The following is a 16769-nucleotide window of genomic DNA, read 5'->3' on the forward strand; positions in this document are numbered from 1 at the left end:
GAAGGAAAGGAGGACGTCTTATCTTACAGTGGAGCGGACAAATAAAAACAGCAATGAAAAAATCTCACTGAAAAAGATATTTATGGTAAAAAGAAATGGCGTGGCGTTGGGATGTAAACGGCAAAACATAATATGTTGCGTAAAGGCACAAATAACTAAGTATTTGAGATATACGTTGGTTTTGAAAAAAAATGCTGGAAAAATTAATAAAAGAGAACTTTTGTGCAAAATTACCATTCCCTATCGTTTGGTATATTTACCTACAATCAAAATCATAAACGATTGTGAGTTAATACAAAACGAAATCGGATGGTCTTTTCTCTTTTAAATTATTAAAGGATGCTGTCCAACAAGTGTGTTTTAAACTAGTTTAAGTGGTTAAATTATAACTAAGAGCAAAGACCGACAGCGTAATGAAATGCAACAATGCCCGAGCAAACAAGAATTACCTCCCGTTTTGATAGAGAAAATAAAATCCCCGGGCAGGGAAAAATATAAATCTCCATGCATTACGAGCTGACCAGGAGTACATAAAAAAGAGTTTGAATGAACAGCAACATTTTTACTTGAGTACAAAGATGTAATTATCACTATCTGTCACGTTTAACGAATTTATTATTTCACTATCGATTTAATTGTTTGTAATAGGGATTTTGGTGCAAATAGTTTTTATTTTTTTAATAAATTTATTGATCTATCGACTTAAATCTACACATTTATGTATAAAACAATGATAAAAAAACACTAAATCACCCGGTTAAATTAACTGAAGTTGTAATTTTGCCCAATCCAAAACAAATATTGATTTACCCTTTCATTCGGTCTACAAATGAATTATTTCAGAATTGTTTGAAATGTTAAACTTTGTTTTGGATAGCCGTAACCCGAAAAACATTTGTAAAATCGAAAAAAGTTGCTTTTTATTAAATCACCGATTAAAATGATGTTCACAAAAGTAAAAAAATTGATTGAATATGGAGTACTGTTATACGATGAACAACACAATTTCCCACGCAGTTAATTAGACTGGTGTAGAAAAAAGTAAATAATTTCTAGACTCACCTTGGAATCTCTCCAATTTTCGGTGGTCTCGCTATGCGACGTCCACATCCATCCTGCCATAAGTTTGCTGAAATAGAGAAAAAACTGTGAGAATACCTCGTATTTCACTATTATTAGGAAATATACATATTTCACTAGTAAGTTTCTAAATATTATTGTAGATATAATGATTTCAAAATTAATTTTATGAAATTAATTTCAATTTATACAGCCTAAAATATTTTTTTATTCTTTCCACATGCTTATCAAATTATATTCGACGGACACTCCTTATCTAGTTTTTTAATTGACACAAATCTCTATCGGACTTTTTTAGCTCACCAGTGCTGTAGTACCTTACAATTAACTACATAGGTATTAGGTGAGACGTTTTAAGTGTTATGACTTATATGGGATGTATCTTTGTAACGATCTAAAATATTAATGTAGGCAGAGTTTTGTTCAAATAAAGATTGTTATCTGAGGTGAACTACGTTACTGGTTTATCTAATGGGCCAAAAATGGATGCTCGTTTAAATGTATTTTATTAAAATTACTAAGTCGCTACAATAAACTAAATAAATTAGTAATATTGTTGGGAAACTCTCCTCTTATGGGGTATTTGTTAAATTCACACAGAAAACTAAAAAACTAACACTAGATGAAACAGATTAAAAAATAAAATCATTAAAAAAACGACAGTAATTTGTGGGGAGCCGAAGTCAAAAAATTAATTAGAACAAAAAAAAAGAATGCTTAAAAGCTAGCGTTTTAAAACTTGAAATAAGTTATTTTGTGTAATAACACTTATTAACGTTTCTGCATCTGCAATATGGTCATTGCTGATCAATTATCAGTTATTTTCTAGTTTTATTTTTAGTAGTACCATTTTTTTTTTCAGCAAATGAAAAAATATGTTTTGCTTTAAATGTACCTAACACAGTTCATATAGCACTTTTTTGCCATTAATAAAAATATAGCACGTATACATAAAAAAATTATTATGAGTTCATTTTTACCCAAAAATACTTAAATCTAAAAAACTAGGGCATATAAAACATACGAAAGCAATTTCCTTCTTTTTGAAGGCACAAATGGACATCGCACTTCTGACATTTCTATCTTGATTTTCCTGTACAATCAGGGTTTTTGCACCTTAAAGGTAAGGGTAGCTGTGGGTGCTCTAGAAAATGTCCAATATTATCAAATTGCACTTCAGTAAGAGGTCTAATTTCAAAGTTTTGACATTTTGCAGCTACTACTGGACTATATCTACCGCTTGAAGATTTTCCCTGTTTTCTGTTGTTAAAAGAGTTGACTTTTATGAAGGAAGAGGAGGAAACAGAACAAGGTTCCTTGATAACATCGATGAAGACATGAGAAATATGGGAATACGTGCTTGGCGAAGGAAGGCGATGGATAGGGACGACTGGAGAGAAATTCTTGAGGAGGCTAGGACCCAGGCAGGGTTGTAAAGCCAGAATGATGACGATGACTTTTTTTGAGGTCTTCACCAACTTTCACCTTAAAGTTATAAATGATATCTTTTTGTGGAATTACTAAAGTAATGTCTCGTTTATACTCTAACCAAGAGTTTGTCAGAGCCATGTCAACTGCATGGAAGATTAGTCGAGCAGACTACTTTCTGCAACGACTTTTTATTCTGTAAAACGCAATAAGAGCATCTGTTTTATCTATACCACCCATGGACTTATTATACTTTAGTATAACTCCGTCACATACAACGCTGTTCTGTCAGAAAAATCGCTTAAAATGATACAATTTTAATTTGAATCGTTTACAAAAAAAATATATTTATCCTAAAGCATATTCATTAATAAAAGCAGTTTTTTGTGTTGACTTAAATATTTTTATTTTCGTACTTGCAACGATGTTCGGAGAAGCTATTCAATTAAATAGGGTACCATAGAAAGAGGAGTTGATAGCAGCTTTTTTCCATAAGTTTTCGTCAATCTTGATCTCAATTGAATATATATTGGGTAACAGTTAGGACCATAAAGAAAACACACATAATAACACATAATAAATACAAACAATTTTAATGTAAGTATTTGCTGTCTATATTCTAAATCTTAACCTTAATTTCTCAAAAACTAACCATCAAAAATGAAAACACGAATTGCCGTTGAAAAGATAAATATAAATAACCTTTAAAATTGTATATTTAAGATTTTAGAGATAAAAGCCACCCCCGCTTTTGTGTTTAAATTTTGACAATAATTGTATATATACACAAAATAATATCCCTTTAAAAATAAAAATTGACGCATATCAGCGTTTTTTGTTTTCTGATTTTGCACCAATAAGAACAAAACTTGGGTGAAAAGTTTTCTGTAGCCCACCCTGTTTAAAATTATAACAAACAAAAGAAGTTGTCTCGGGAAGCATTAAAGGATGTCAACAGATTTAATGATATACATACTTATATCCATAAATGATGTGTGAATTTTTCCCACGATTTTATAATAAAAACAACGGATAAAAAAATACAGCTCCCAAATGGAAAAACAGCAAAAACAGGAAACATGTATTTCTAAATTAAAAACAAATCCATAAATTCAAACGTCATAGGGTCTGAATCTAAAACCAATTTTATGAATGTTAACAAATCAATAAGTTTCTGTTTGGAATTTGTTCCATTTTTTTAATCTGTTCTCTAATAGCATAGCATACTCACGTAAAATTATTTTAAGTACAAAATAATGAAATATTCACCACGGGATCCAAATTAGCTCCATTCAATTTTCTTAACTTTACATGAGTCTTAGAAAGTTTTTAATGCAAAGCTTAAATTATACACTTTGACTTCATTTATAAAGCATGTCATCACTTGATTACGTAGTCATATTAAGGATCTTATAATAATAGATCCACTCCTTATTTGGGCACGTTTTTAAAATATACAATTAAGTACGTAATTATTTTTATAATTAGTTTTATTTTATGTGCCTTGTAAAATGGCTTTATGTGCACGGTAAATGCAGGGTGATTTAGAAAAGTTCTACTAGATCAGCTCTATAAGTTCAAATCTACTAGTCTATTGACAAACTATCTGAAAGGTTTTTTAACAACCCATTTTTTTAAGAGAAACCGCGAAGAAAATTCTAATAACCGAAATTGATAAACTCCTTTTACTACAGTCAGAGGAGTTCAGATTATGTAATAGAAAGCTAGAGACACAGTACATTAAAGAATTATATCAAGGATCTTCATATCTTGGATGATATCGTGGATGGAGAAATAAATTTATCTTCACGATAGAAAAACAAAAGAAAATATTTACAAGAATAAACTATGCCATACTTGCTGTCTCTTATTTGGAGTGTAAGCCATTTATTTCTTGGCCATAGTAGAATACTACACGTGCACCCTGGCTAATGCTAAATGAAGTAGCACAAGAGATGCTAGACCATGTTTCACAAGATTTCCTGGCAAGAAGAAATCACAGACAATAAAGTTATTAAAGATGACACAGCTAACAAATGGGAATTCTAAATACCAAAGAACTCGGATCCAGTGTGTGAGTTTCCTAACTTAATATAGAAGGCATAAAATGCCAAATTTTGCACAGATTATTATTAAAATAAAACGACCTTGACCTGGTCTCAATATACAAAACAAAATCTAATGGAGCTCAAAAGGAAAAATCCCACGATATGATCTACTGGGTGCTACCTACGATTGAGCCCACGGTGTAGCAATACTTGTATGCACAAAGATAGAAAATGCTACCTTATTTTCGATTTCTATTTCTTCTTCCAGTGACGACTCCACTAATGAAGGTTGACTATAACCATTGCAAATTCGTCTCTATTTTCTGCTTTTCTTAAAAGTGTCTGTGTGTTTAACCGGATCCAGTGGTGAATGTTTTTCAGTCAGGATATTTGTCGTCTACTAGGACCCCTTTTTTCTTAGATTTTACCCTTCATTTAGCTGCAACAACTCGTACTTCTCATTTCTAAGTACGTGCCCAAATATGCTGTCTGCCTCCTTTTAATGGTGATCAAAAGTTCTTTGTCTCTTCCCATTCTAAGCAATACCATTTCGTTCGTAATCTCATCGATTTCTACAAAGAACAATGTCCATGAGGTGACTCAAAATCGTCGATATCAATATAGCCTCCTGCTCTTTTAACAGTCAGCATAAGACGTTAAAGGATGCTGACAATGACAAAAACGGCTTTTATCTAGCCATTTTTGTCATTGAAGTCAAGAATAGTTAAGCACTTTTCTATATGCAGCTTGGAAGAGGGAGTATAACTCCAATCTTTGTTTTCTTACCACTGAAGACAAAGGCCAACATCTACCAGCATCAACAAAGGTCTTATCCGATTTTACTCTTAGCCGGCATCGCTCTGTTGTGATCAAAATCGACATTAGCATTCCAGTTATCAGATAGTTTCTACGCTATAGATGCAACTTTAGGAAAGCTAACTATCTTGTTTTCTGCAGTTATCTTGACATGTGCTTTGGCTGAATACCACCAAAAACCGTCAACTACGAAATATTGACAGAAGAAATAATGACTACAGCAAAAGCGCCAATTCTTGAGTATATTCCTGGAAGGTTTTAGGAGAGCGAAAAACTGTGTGAAAAATTCTGTGAGGACGGAAAGCACAAAATTGTAGACAAATTGTTTCATAGTGTTGATATAGCTAGGCGCAAAACATGGGAATGAAAAAGTTGAAAATCTAGAAGAGTGAAAAACTCAAGTATACAAGTCTAGACATTGGTGCGAAAAATGGAGGCAATAATCACCCTACCGCCCAACAAATTTGGTAACACCAAACAAAGTGGTGTCACACATAGTGTCTACTTTAAGAGCACTTCAAAACCGCTTAAACACAACATGTTAAAAAGACATCAAGATTTTAAAATTCACTTGCCCACTTGAAACAGAGTATTCCCACTCTTTTACCTATGAAGAAATCACAGGTAATGTGGACTATTGTCTGTATAATACTCCCGGGCTCCCCCTAAATCCGCCTGATAGGGATGGAAATAAAAAACATAGATTTACCAAGAATTTGTACGCAGTGTACACAGTAGAACAAAATATTTTAAATAAAAAATGTAACTGAGATAATTTTGAATAAAAATATTAATTTGTAATTTTTTTTTAGAATGAACCGTTCTCTCACAAGCAATGCTTGAATCGACCGGCGATTTTGAATGTTAGTTACTCGCTCGAACTCATTTTTTAAAATAAAACTTCGAGCTATGCGATTTAAAGATTAGTCTCTAACAATCTAAATTCCACGGCGACCACTCAATAAAAATGATAAATTTTATTAATCCCATGAGAACGGCAAAATTCGTGCAACGTTTATTTATTTAACAGTTTTATAGAAACTGTCTTTTTCTTGTATTTGTGGAAAAATGCAACAATTACATACTAAAGCTGCACTCTTCACATTTAAAAATAATTTTCATTTTTATCGATAGGTCACTTTGATCAAAAAATATCGAATTTTTACCTTTTAGTTGATACAAATTTTATTTAAAAACTATTAATTTTATTTCGCTCGCGTAACTGACATTCAAAATCGCCGGTCACTTCAGGCATTGTTGCTGAGAAAACGATTTATTTTACACAAAAAGTTCTAAACATTTTCTTATTTGAAACATTTTTTGTTTTACGGAATACAGATTATTGGAAAATTGATGTTCCCTCCCCCCCTCCACTACGAGAGGGGTTAGAGGGAACCCAAGGGTATGAGTGGCAACCTATTTTGCATATTTTTGGGGTACCCAAATTGACATTCTCAACAAAAGTATGCTTGTTCATCTTGTTTTTAGATTCAGATCAGATTTAGATCAAATCTCTGACGATTGGACTAATATGCTAACTAAAAAAATATAAAGTTTACACCTGATCATGTAATATGAACTACTGAAAGGATTAACATGCAACGCTGATCTATCTTTTATATTTATATCTTTAACTGGTACTCCAATTATTTTATTATCTTCATTCTCAATTATACAATTTTAAATTTAATATAGTTTGTATATTTACCCAGAAAAAATTCCAGATCGTTAAAAATCCCTTTCATTAAAAACACAAAATGTTTATTAAAAAAGTTAATAAATTTACCAACCAATAAAACCAACAGTAGTAAATTTAATACCGAAAGGTAATCGATGTATGTGGGGTTTATATTTAGGTCGTATGCTTATTATTATAAATACACTATTTAAAGTTTCGTGTCAAGGTTTTTGCTGTATTATTATTTATCAAACACAGAGTTTAATGCACAATGGCTATCATTAAAGGTTAAAAGGAATGCTAAAAATAAAATGAGTCAAAAAAACGTCTGTAGATATTATTAAGGTGTTAATATTAATAAAAAAAATAACCAATTAAGTACGAACACAATATATTTTAGGTTTTCTCTTAATAGATAAGGCAAAAAGTTCGGGTTCGTTCGGAAAAATATTCCCATGAGATTTTTTTGCATAATCTCACTTTCATGAGATACCCCAAAATAAAGTTTAAGAGGTCGCCAAGGCGAAAAGTTGTTCAAAGTTTTTTCCATTTTTTTTTTCGATCATACTTTCGATAATTTAAAACTGAGGAAAACGCTACGATTTCCAGGGCTCTAAAACATAAGAAAAAATAATATGTTTCAATTCACTAAGGACATTAATTTGAAGTTCAAACCTTGTTATATGTGATGGATTCGACCGTTACTTGATGGAAATTCATTTTATATAACAATAAAACACTGAAAAATTTGTTTTCAAAACTCCCATAAAATTTATTATAATATCTTATGACTACAGATGTTTCGGTAGAGTGCCTTTCTCAAGTGAAAAGTTTTCATTGTTCTATCATTTCCTGGTAATTATTTTGGGCCTATTTTATTTTAAAATATTGGTTTTTAATCGTTAATGAAGGGCTTATGACAAAAAAGGCGCTCGGTCTGCGGCGTGTATAAAAGATAGAAACAAGATCTATGGCACATATTTTTGCTGGTTTTAATTCTCGTTGTATAAATGAGGGCTCGCCCTACTATACGCGCTCCATTATCAAATAAAAAACAGTGATTTAAAATAATAGAAGCTGATAGAAGAAGGCTTAAAAAATAATCTTTTTAACGTTGTGTTTTTGAGTCCTGTAATTTTGCGTTTTCCTCCGTGTTAAATTGTTTATAACTCATAAACGGAATTTACAGAAAAATTACAAGAAAGCTTTTTTGTCCAGAATAATCAAATAAATTTAAAAAAAAGTCTGGGCCGAAAAAATTGATTGTCACAGCTTACATACGCGTACGCGCACACGTTGGTAATATAAATATTACCAACGCGTGTCTTATCGTATCTTGCTCGCTAAAGAGAAACTTTCTGAAGAGTCGTCTTTCTGAAAATTGTGACACGTTATAATAGGAACACCTACGGGAAGAAGAAGCAGAGGCCAACCGCGAATTAGGTGACGGAGTTAGAGAGGTTAGACGGAGTTGAGACCGACTTTAAAATACTAGAGATTAGAAGATGGCAACACATTGCCAGAAACCGAACAGAATGGCGACTAATCTTAGAGCACTCCAGGATCGACATGAAGGATGACATTATCGAGCCAAAGATAATGATGTTGATTATTCCTCAATTATTTTTGCAACAGGTTTTTTACAACAACTGGGCAGGTCATGTAGCAAGATCAGTTGATGACCGGTGGACAAAAAGAATTTTGTAATGGAGACCCCGAATACAAGCCAACAGAAATAGAGGTCGACCCCCAACGAGATGGACAGATGACATAAAAAGAGGGACTACAAATTGGATTCAGATGGCGCAAAATCGGATTGAGTGGAAAAGCATGCGAGAGGCCTATGTTCAGCAGTGGACGTTAGAGGCTAGTTGATGATGATGATGATTTTTACAAACTTTGGATAAATTTCGAACATGAATAACTAAATATATAAAGGAATAATGTACCAACAAACTGTGATCAATGACAGTGTCTTATATCAGTTCTGTGGAGAACTTTAAACCTTGCTCGACTGGTCTTGCGGTATTATCTGTTCTTATCCTTTTATTCTCCACCATTTCCGTCTACTTTAAAGTTTGCTGAATCCTTATTCTATAACTGTAAAAACATTCAATTACAAACTTCAGAGATGCGAGTTTAAAAGTTTTTCTTTGGTTTCTAATGCAGTTTCTTTTCAACTACGAAGTTTAAAAATTTCTTTTAAAGTGGACTTTATACCTCCCAACTTTGGTAATAGGATACGACTCCGGAATATATTAGGAGTGTATAATGCCAGATTTATACAAGAATGCATAAATCATCTGTTTACCGGGACTTTGGGAAATACAGGAAGTAGCTAGAGGTTTTTAAATTTTAAATAAGGTTGACCTTTAACTTCACTGTCAGTTTTTATCTTGTATAAAGTAACCAACTAACTATAATATGATCTATCTCGTTTCATAACAAATTTATAACAAAAATGTCCATCTAGTGCTTTAATTAAAACAAAACTAATTTATTTAATATTACAGGTACTTTCTGTTTAGAAACAATTGCTACAAGCTCTCAAACGGGTAAAACAAATTCATTACGGAGAGTCTCAAATTAAATCGTTGACAATATAAGGGAATTGGTGCTCACGGACTGTTCACGGGATAACTTGTTCAGTGTTATTTGTTCCTTTTTGGAGACCCAGCTTGATTAAACTAATTTTTATTTTTAAAAGAGTAGACGTTGGGATCGGAACTCTCTTCTAAAATAGTAAAGTTGTAGGACTCGGTTTAATATTGAATTTACTGTAGTAGTAGTTATTTATTTGTAACAGATGTGGTTTCCATTATAAGGTAAACTAAATGTAAAGGTAAATAATGAAAAATTAGGAATAGATAAAAACTTCCATGTGGTATTCATTGATCTTGAGAAAGCATAAGATAGAGTATCTCGGGATGCTACATGATGGGCGCTGGATAAGATACGAGTTTCCAGTAAATATATCAAAATATGTATAACAATTCATGTTAGGATAGATATAAAAGAGAATGATAAATTTTATGTGAGAGTATTTCATTATTATGATCATTCAAGATTATTATCATCATTATTAGCCTTCTCAATAATTTATCTCCAGTCATCTCTATTCATCGCCTTCCTCTGCCAAGTGTAGCAGTTACCATGCAGTTACAATGCTCTCTTAAAAATGTCCTTAGATACGCCCATGGCCCAAATTAAAATGTAAGAGGTTGCTGTGGAGTCAACTGTAGCTAAGCTACAAGCGAAATCTTGGTTTGGTTAGTTATGGTCAAGACACGATAGTGCTTATAGCTTTGCACATATCTGGTGGAGAATTTGGGACAGTTTTGAGAAGTCTTTTACATTTTTGTCGAAACTTTAGTTAATACTATTAATAAATATTCTCAAATTAAGCAAGAAACTTAAATAATAATAAATTAGATATCAAACCACGCCACAATGACAATTGCTCTAAAGTTCTCAGTGTTTAAAGTCTAAAGTCGTCAGAGACTAGTCTCAGTTAAGCAATCTCAATTATTTATTTTATAAAATCGGTTCTTTTAATATCCATAATATATTGTTATTCATTTTGTAAGAAACAAAATAGAGCTAAAAAAGCAGAAAATGCATAAACAAGTTAAATGCTTATACAAATCTAGACAAATTGGATCTTTCACACTACCAAAACAAACCACTATTAGGTCTAAAAAGACTAGACACCTGGAAGAAAAAACCAAATGCAAAAAGCTCTGATTCAGAGATGCAAGGATGCCAACATCGATGTATATACTTATTTTTTCAACTACACGAAGAAATTTGGTAGAGTAAAACATAACAATCCTAAGGGAAGCTAGCTTGATGATACAATCTTAAGGATTATCTATAGTATCTACTATAACCAAACTGACAATATTTTAGTGGATGATTGGTTGACACAGGCAATCTCGGTATATAAAGGGAGGTAATGTGGCAAAATTTTTGCACACAGTTTACACGATTCACAAACAATAATATTATATACTATTCATATACTCCAGATCTACATCCCTTGGTACTAATATAAACAGTCAATGGTACCCCTCAAACGATTTATGGGGAAGGCAAAATCAGCATTAAAACTGAACTGAAGCGTCTATTATCACACGTTATGTTTGGTCTACCTTATTGTATAGAGTAGAGACTTTTGGACGTTTTGCAAAGTTTCTTTAAAAAAGCTTGAGGCCTTTAGGATGTGGTGCTACAGTGAAAAATTTCATGGTTTAATATATGTTGGTGATGTGGTCTTAGAAGGAAATACAGAAGGCGAATTAGAACAGAAACCTCCTACAGGGGTGAAAGATTCTCGAAGAAAAAGATGTAAAATTTAGTAGACCGAAATCTATATTGTTCATTTAAATATGAAGTTACTAGTATAAATAATATGTGAACTTTAAATTTTAAGCAATACTTAATGTTTTTAGACCTCTCCCAGCGGGGAAATAGATCAGGATGCGTGCTGTATCAGTTAAATCAGCACAGAATAAATAACAAGAATATCTACAAAATATAACACAATATTTATTTATACACAGAATATACAACAGAACTAGATTCAATTTTGATGGTCCAATTAGACTAGTGAAACTTCAAATACTGACAATTTTATAAATAGTATTAACATGGAAACGGGGATGAAGGATAAGTTCTTAAAAAATTTCCAATTCACATAAACATTAAATCAAAATGTAACTTACGTAATGCATCCGTTTCGCTGTTCATCTTCACTACGCCCACTTTGACCTTTTCCTCAAATAACTTGACACTACTGCGACAAAACACAAGCAAAGACCTCGATATTGTTCGTCAAAACACAATCGTTCATGTTTGTATATTCATGGATTAAAATTTGTCGAACAAACAACTTTGTTCTTCTTATTATTAAGACCTTAGTGTGAATTATTATCTTTCCAAAGGCCGAGCGAATTAGGCCAGATGAAGTAATGTACTAACTCACAAAAAGAAGACTATTCGTTGGTTAGCACGCATACAAACACACTGATGATAATAATAGGCATTTTTAAGTCCGCCGTCGGCTGTTTGTGTAAATAAAATTATTTATTAACCAATATAAATGATATTATTATGTTAATTTTAATTGCGAATTATCAAAATCGCGTTTTTTGTTCGTAAATTTAGTAATTTTAATTTTTGAACGTTGTAATTTATTGCTGATAGAAGTTGTTCGAATTTTAAGCAGATTTAAATTGTTGAATTGGCTAATCTTCAGAATGTCTAATAAAAAAACTAATCTTCAACAATGCGAAAAAAAAAATAAAACATACAGTAGCTTCAAATATTCTATATGTATATGTAGCTGAAGGTATCTATTATTTAGCCAAAACGTCCAATATAGGGCAACATGTTCCAGTATAAAGGGACAACAGAATCGACAACTAGAGGAATAGACAAAAATTAATACAAAAAAAAACTTCAGAAAAACGTACAAAGTGTTAACTGCATTTCCGCAAACGTAATCTATATAAATTTAACACTTACAACTTGAAAATAATCCAGTATATATATATGCCCTCACCAGCGAATACGAAGATGAACTTGTTGAAGCTGTCTATGAGGAAATCGAAACAACAAAAAAGCAGATACCGGCTCATTACAAACCGATAATGAGAGATTTTAACGGAAAACTCGAAAAAAAAGGACGAACAAAAAGTGGTAATCAGAGATTTTGGAATCGGAGTAAGAAAGCAAAGAGACGAAACGCCAAATAACTTTCTATTTCAACACAAACAACTATATGCAATGAACACCTTTTTTAAGAAGCAACAGAATAGGAAATGGAGGTGGGATAGTTTAAGATGTAACTGTACTCAATAAACTATCAGTAGGAAGCGATCACAGACCAGTAAGGGCCAGAATAACGATAAACCTAAATAAACAAAGAGCAAAGGTGATAAACAGTTGCAAAGGAATAGTTTGCAATTCACCAAGCCAGCCAGAAGCATACATAAAACTATAGCCGAAACTTTACAAAGTAGTAGTCCCAAACCTCCCAAAATTCAGCTTTATTGTTTTTTAAGGCATTCGTCTTTAAGATAAATACACTTTTTTGTTCATACAAACAAATCGTCGACGTATTTGTGTCAGTTCGAAATATGTATGTATTTCAGAAAAGAGATTTTTTTGCTTTGATCGCCTCATCTGACGTATTAGAGGCAAAGAAATCACACCATGCCAAGTCAGGACTTTATGGACGATGGCCCACCAACACGATGTTTTTCGCCTTGAATTACTCATCCTTGACATTTTACAGCATCGTCCTGATGCAAAACGATGCGACGAGTGTGGGCGTTTTTGCTAAGTTCATCATTCAATTCTGGAAAACAAGTGATTGTTTGCCAGAAACCATTCAGCACCATCATTGACCACTAACGGTCCTACCATTTTCTAGCAAAATGATGGTAATATATTCCTTTTTTCAAAAAAAATTTTGAATGCTTTTAATTTCTTCTACACTATTCTTACCATAAAGTGTTCATGGTTATACGATTTTGAAAATCGACTGGTTTTCTTACATCATACGTGAGTTTATCGGACCACGTTCCTTCTGACTACGTGAGATTTTTCACCATGTTATGGTCATTCCAAACACTGATGTGGTTTATCAGTCATTAAAAGTCTTCAAGTGGAGATTATATCCAGGATTTTTATCGCTGTTAGTCGAAGCGCCTTAAAGTGCAGGACTTTGAGTATTTTACCTTCTTCCTAATTGCATACCAACTTCGATCTTTCCTTTTAAAGCCATAGTTACGTAGCATTGGCTTTGTCTCATTTTGAAACACTCACACACCGTTTATAGGTTTTTAGTTTCAAGTGACCAGTCATAATGTTGCATTTCTAGCCCCGTGTACAGAAAAATAAAAAGGGTAACGTATCTATCTTCAATAGATCCCTATTGGAAGGTGTAGGACGGTATAATCCCGACATTACAAATATGGTAGCATATTTGGTTAGCGAAATAATTGTGTTCACAAAACAATAGGAAGATAGATGGGAATGTATGCACTTCAGCTAAGGCAGTTTTTATTGTCACTCCACTTATCAGATTAAAAAAACAATCTTCATTTTATATACACGTACTGACTGGACTAATATCGATAAACGGTTTAACAACTTTTATAAATAGTATCAAAAATTTGTTGTTCTAATTAATGAAGATTAAATATGTTCAAAGTGCATATGCAAATATTAAATAAACTGGATAAAGCTTACTTTTCGGTTAATTAATTACAACATTAATTCATTTTGCCAAATATAAATAAAACGATTTGGAATAATCCTTCGTATGAATTTCGAGATATTTTGAAGAGTTAGTTGGTGAGAATTGGAAAAAACTATAAAACAAAATACTAAATATAAACATTTATATTTAATACATATTTATTTTTCACCCAAAACCAAATGAAATGGCACAGAAAAACTGATATGATAATTAAGAATCTAAAACATATTATATAAAAGAATTAAATAACATTTAAATAAAAATAAGTTTGTAACTTTAAGAATAAAATATTCGAAGGCAAATAGAGAAAAGTTGAAAAATGGATTTTGAGTTACTTAATAATAATGTTAAAGTTTCATTTAAATGATTCTTTTGATAAGTTTACAAATGTTCTATTATTATCTTCCTGGTGTACAATATTGTAAAAAATTGTTTAGTGTAAACATAATATGACATAAACTGTGGCATGGAAACTATAGAAAACAATTTTCTTAACAAACCAGTTAAAGAGCTAAAATTATTTTAAAAATTATTTTTATTTTATTAACTTGGAAAAAATTCTACCGAAAAATATATGAATTTCTTTATTATTCGATTACCTTTACTGTAAAAAGGTCGTCTCAAGTGATATGTTAACAAAAAAACCAGAAGGGATATGTCTTTTGAGATGATATTAAACAGACAAGGTAGGAACATCGACATGGCTTTTCAGATACAGTCTGGCTTTTTATACCCTAAGCAAATATTTAAGAAGATGAATGTTTTTCTGTAAGTATATGATGTGTTTCGCCTTATTGATGTTAGGAAAATAAAAGCCGTTTAACTTTTTAATGCAAAAGATATAAGCTATTTATTAGAGTAAATTTATTAATTTATAACGAAAATCTCTAAGTCAGTACTTAATTTTTCCACTGCTTCAAAAATTATACCTTACGTTTATTTGTGAAATATTTTTTGAAAACAGATATATGAGTGTAGGTCTAGTGTCAGTTTTTATAAATAAGTTTAATACCTACAAACTGTGTCTGGAATTTGCCAAAGAGATTGATGTTGTTAATTCGTTATTACAGGCTTCCAAGACTTTTTTCTTAATAGAAAGTTCTCAATCGTCTGGTTTACTCTTTAATATTTTTTTCGTGCTTGCACTAGACACTGCACTAAGGACATTTAAGTCTGCATCTTTATTTTTGGGAATACCCACATGAAAAGAAATCCATAAGAAATCTACTCTTCTACTGCTTTCTTGAGGTATGTAAAGTTCTCGGCTGATCATTTTTTCAACAGTCTTTTTACCATAGTCTATGTCTCTGACTTAAGAGCTGGTTTTAGTCCATGTCTGTTCGCCAGATTTATTCTTCTCTTAATTTCTACGCTTACTAGGTTGCTGTTATTTAGTTGTGTTCCAAGATATATAAACTCCGCGACCCCTTCGAATGTGTTTGCTTCTGTCACCAGATCTTGTGGTGCCGCTATTTGTGTGCTGTTCGTGACCTTCTTGTATTTTGTTTTGGATACGTGGACCTGCAGTCCCATTGTCTTCGCGGCTTTTTCGAATGTTTCAAAAGTCATCACTTCTATTGATGATCGTACCTCTGGTTGTTATGCCCGATTTCTCTATGGCTCTTTCTAGCGCAATGTTAAACAATAGGCACGATAGACTGTCTCGCTGGCGTAATCCAGTATGTGCTTGAAAAGACCTTGACACTCTGTTTTCTACCTTGACTTTGCACTCAACTTTCGAAAGAGTTGCCTTTACCAATGTTATTAGATGTGACGGAATATCTAGTTCTGCCATGGCATTATAAAGTGCGCTTCTGTCTACACTGTCATCAGCGCTTTTAAAATCTATGAAGAGGTGATGGGTATCGATTCCATATTCATATATCTTTTCTAAGGTTGGTCTGAGAAGGAAAATCTGATCAATTGTTGACCTTTCTTTTCGGAATCCACATTGGTATTTGCCTATTTTTTCCTCACTATATACTAGTAAACGATCATAAAGTATATAAGCCAGTACATTGTAAGCCGTATTTAAGAGGGTAATGCCTCGATAGTTGTCACATATTGGTGGATCCTCGTTCTTGTGAATAGGTATTATAATACCTACATTCCAACTGTCTGGAATTCCTACATTCCATCATCGTTTTCAGGGGATTTGTTGTTTTTAACCTTTTTATTGCCTTGGCAACTTCTTCTTCTGTTGGTATATTATTTTTCTCCCTCTCATCGTCTACGTCTCCACTGTGGTCATTTATATCAGTCACTTCTCGGTTGCCTATATTTAATTTCTCAGCAAAATTCTCTGAGCATTTCTCCACTATTTGATACGGCTCATTGATAATTTCGGTTTCCTTACTTTTTATTATGGTTATTCTAGGTTTAAATTCTTTTCTGTTGTGGTTCACATTTTTGTAAAATTTTCTAGCTTCGCTTTGTGAATTGAGCCTTTATA

The 16769-nt window shown here is 32.3% G+C and overlaps 1 protein-coding gene across 2 annotated transcripts in view; it reads right to left on the bottom strand.

Annotated features, from left to right (window-relative positions):
• The window catches only part of LOC140437865 (calcium/calmodulin-dependent protein kinase kinase 1), a 189363-nt gene that overhangs the window by 114979 nt on the left and 57615 nt on the right, over positions 1-16769 (bottom strand). Inside the window, exons 1-2 of one of the 2 annotated variants that reach the window (XM_072527652.1) lie at positions 11775-12042; positions 1063-1129 (exon numbers count right to left, since the gene is read on the bottom strand). In XM_072527652.1, the coding sequence (XP_072383753.1) occupies positions 1063-1129; positions 11775-11799 (92 nt within the window). In that variant the 5' untranslated portion in view covers positions 11800-12042. Of the gene's footprint in view, positions 1-1062; positions 1130-11774; positions 12043-16769 lie in introns of those variants that run through there. The other variant, XM_072527653.1, reaches the window with a different exon arrangement.

The sequence above is a fragment of the Diabrotica undecimpunctata genome, chromosome 3 (genome assembly GCF_040954645.1).
Source record: "Diabrotica undecimpunctata isolate CICGRU chromosome 3, icDiaUnde3, whole genome shotgun sequence".
In the NCBI taxonomy this organism is placed as follows: Eukaryota; Metazoa; Arthropoda; class Insecta; order Coleoptera; family Chrysomelidae; genus Diabrotica; species Diabrotica undecimpunctata.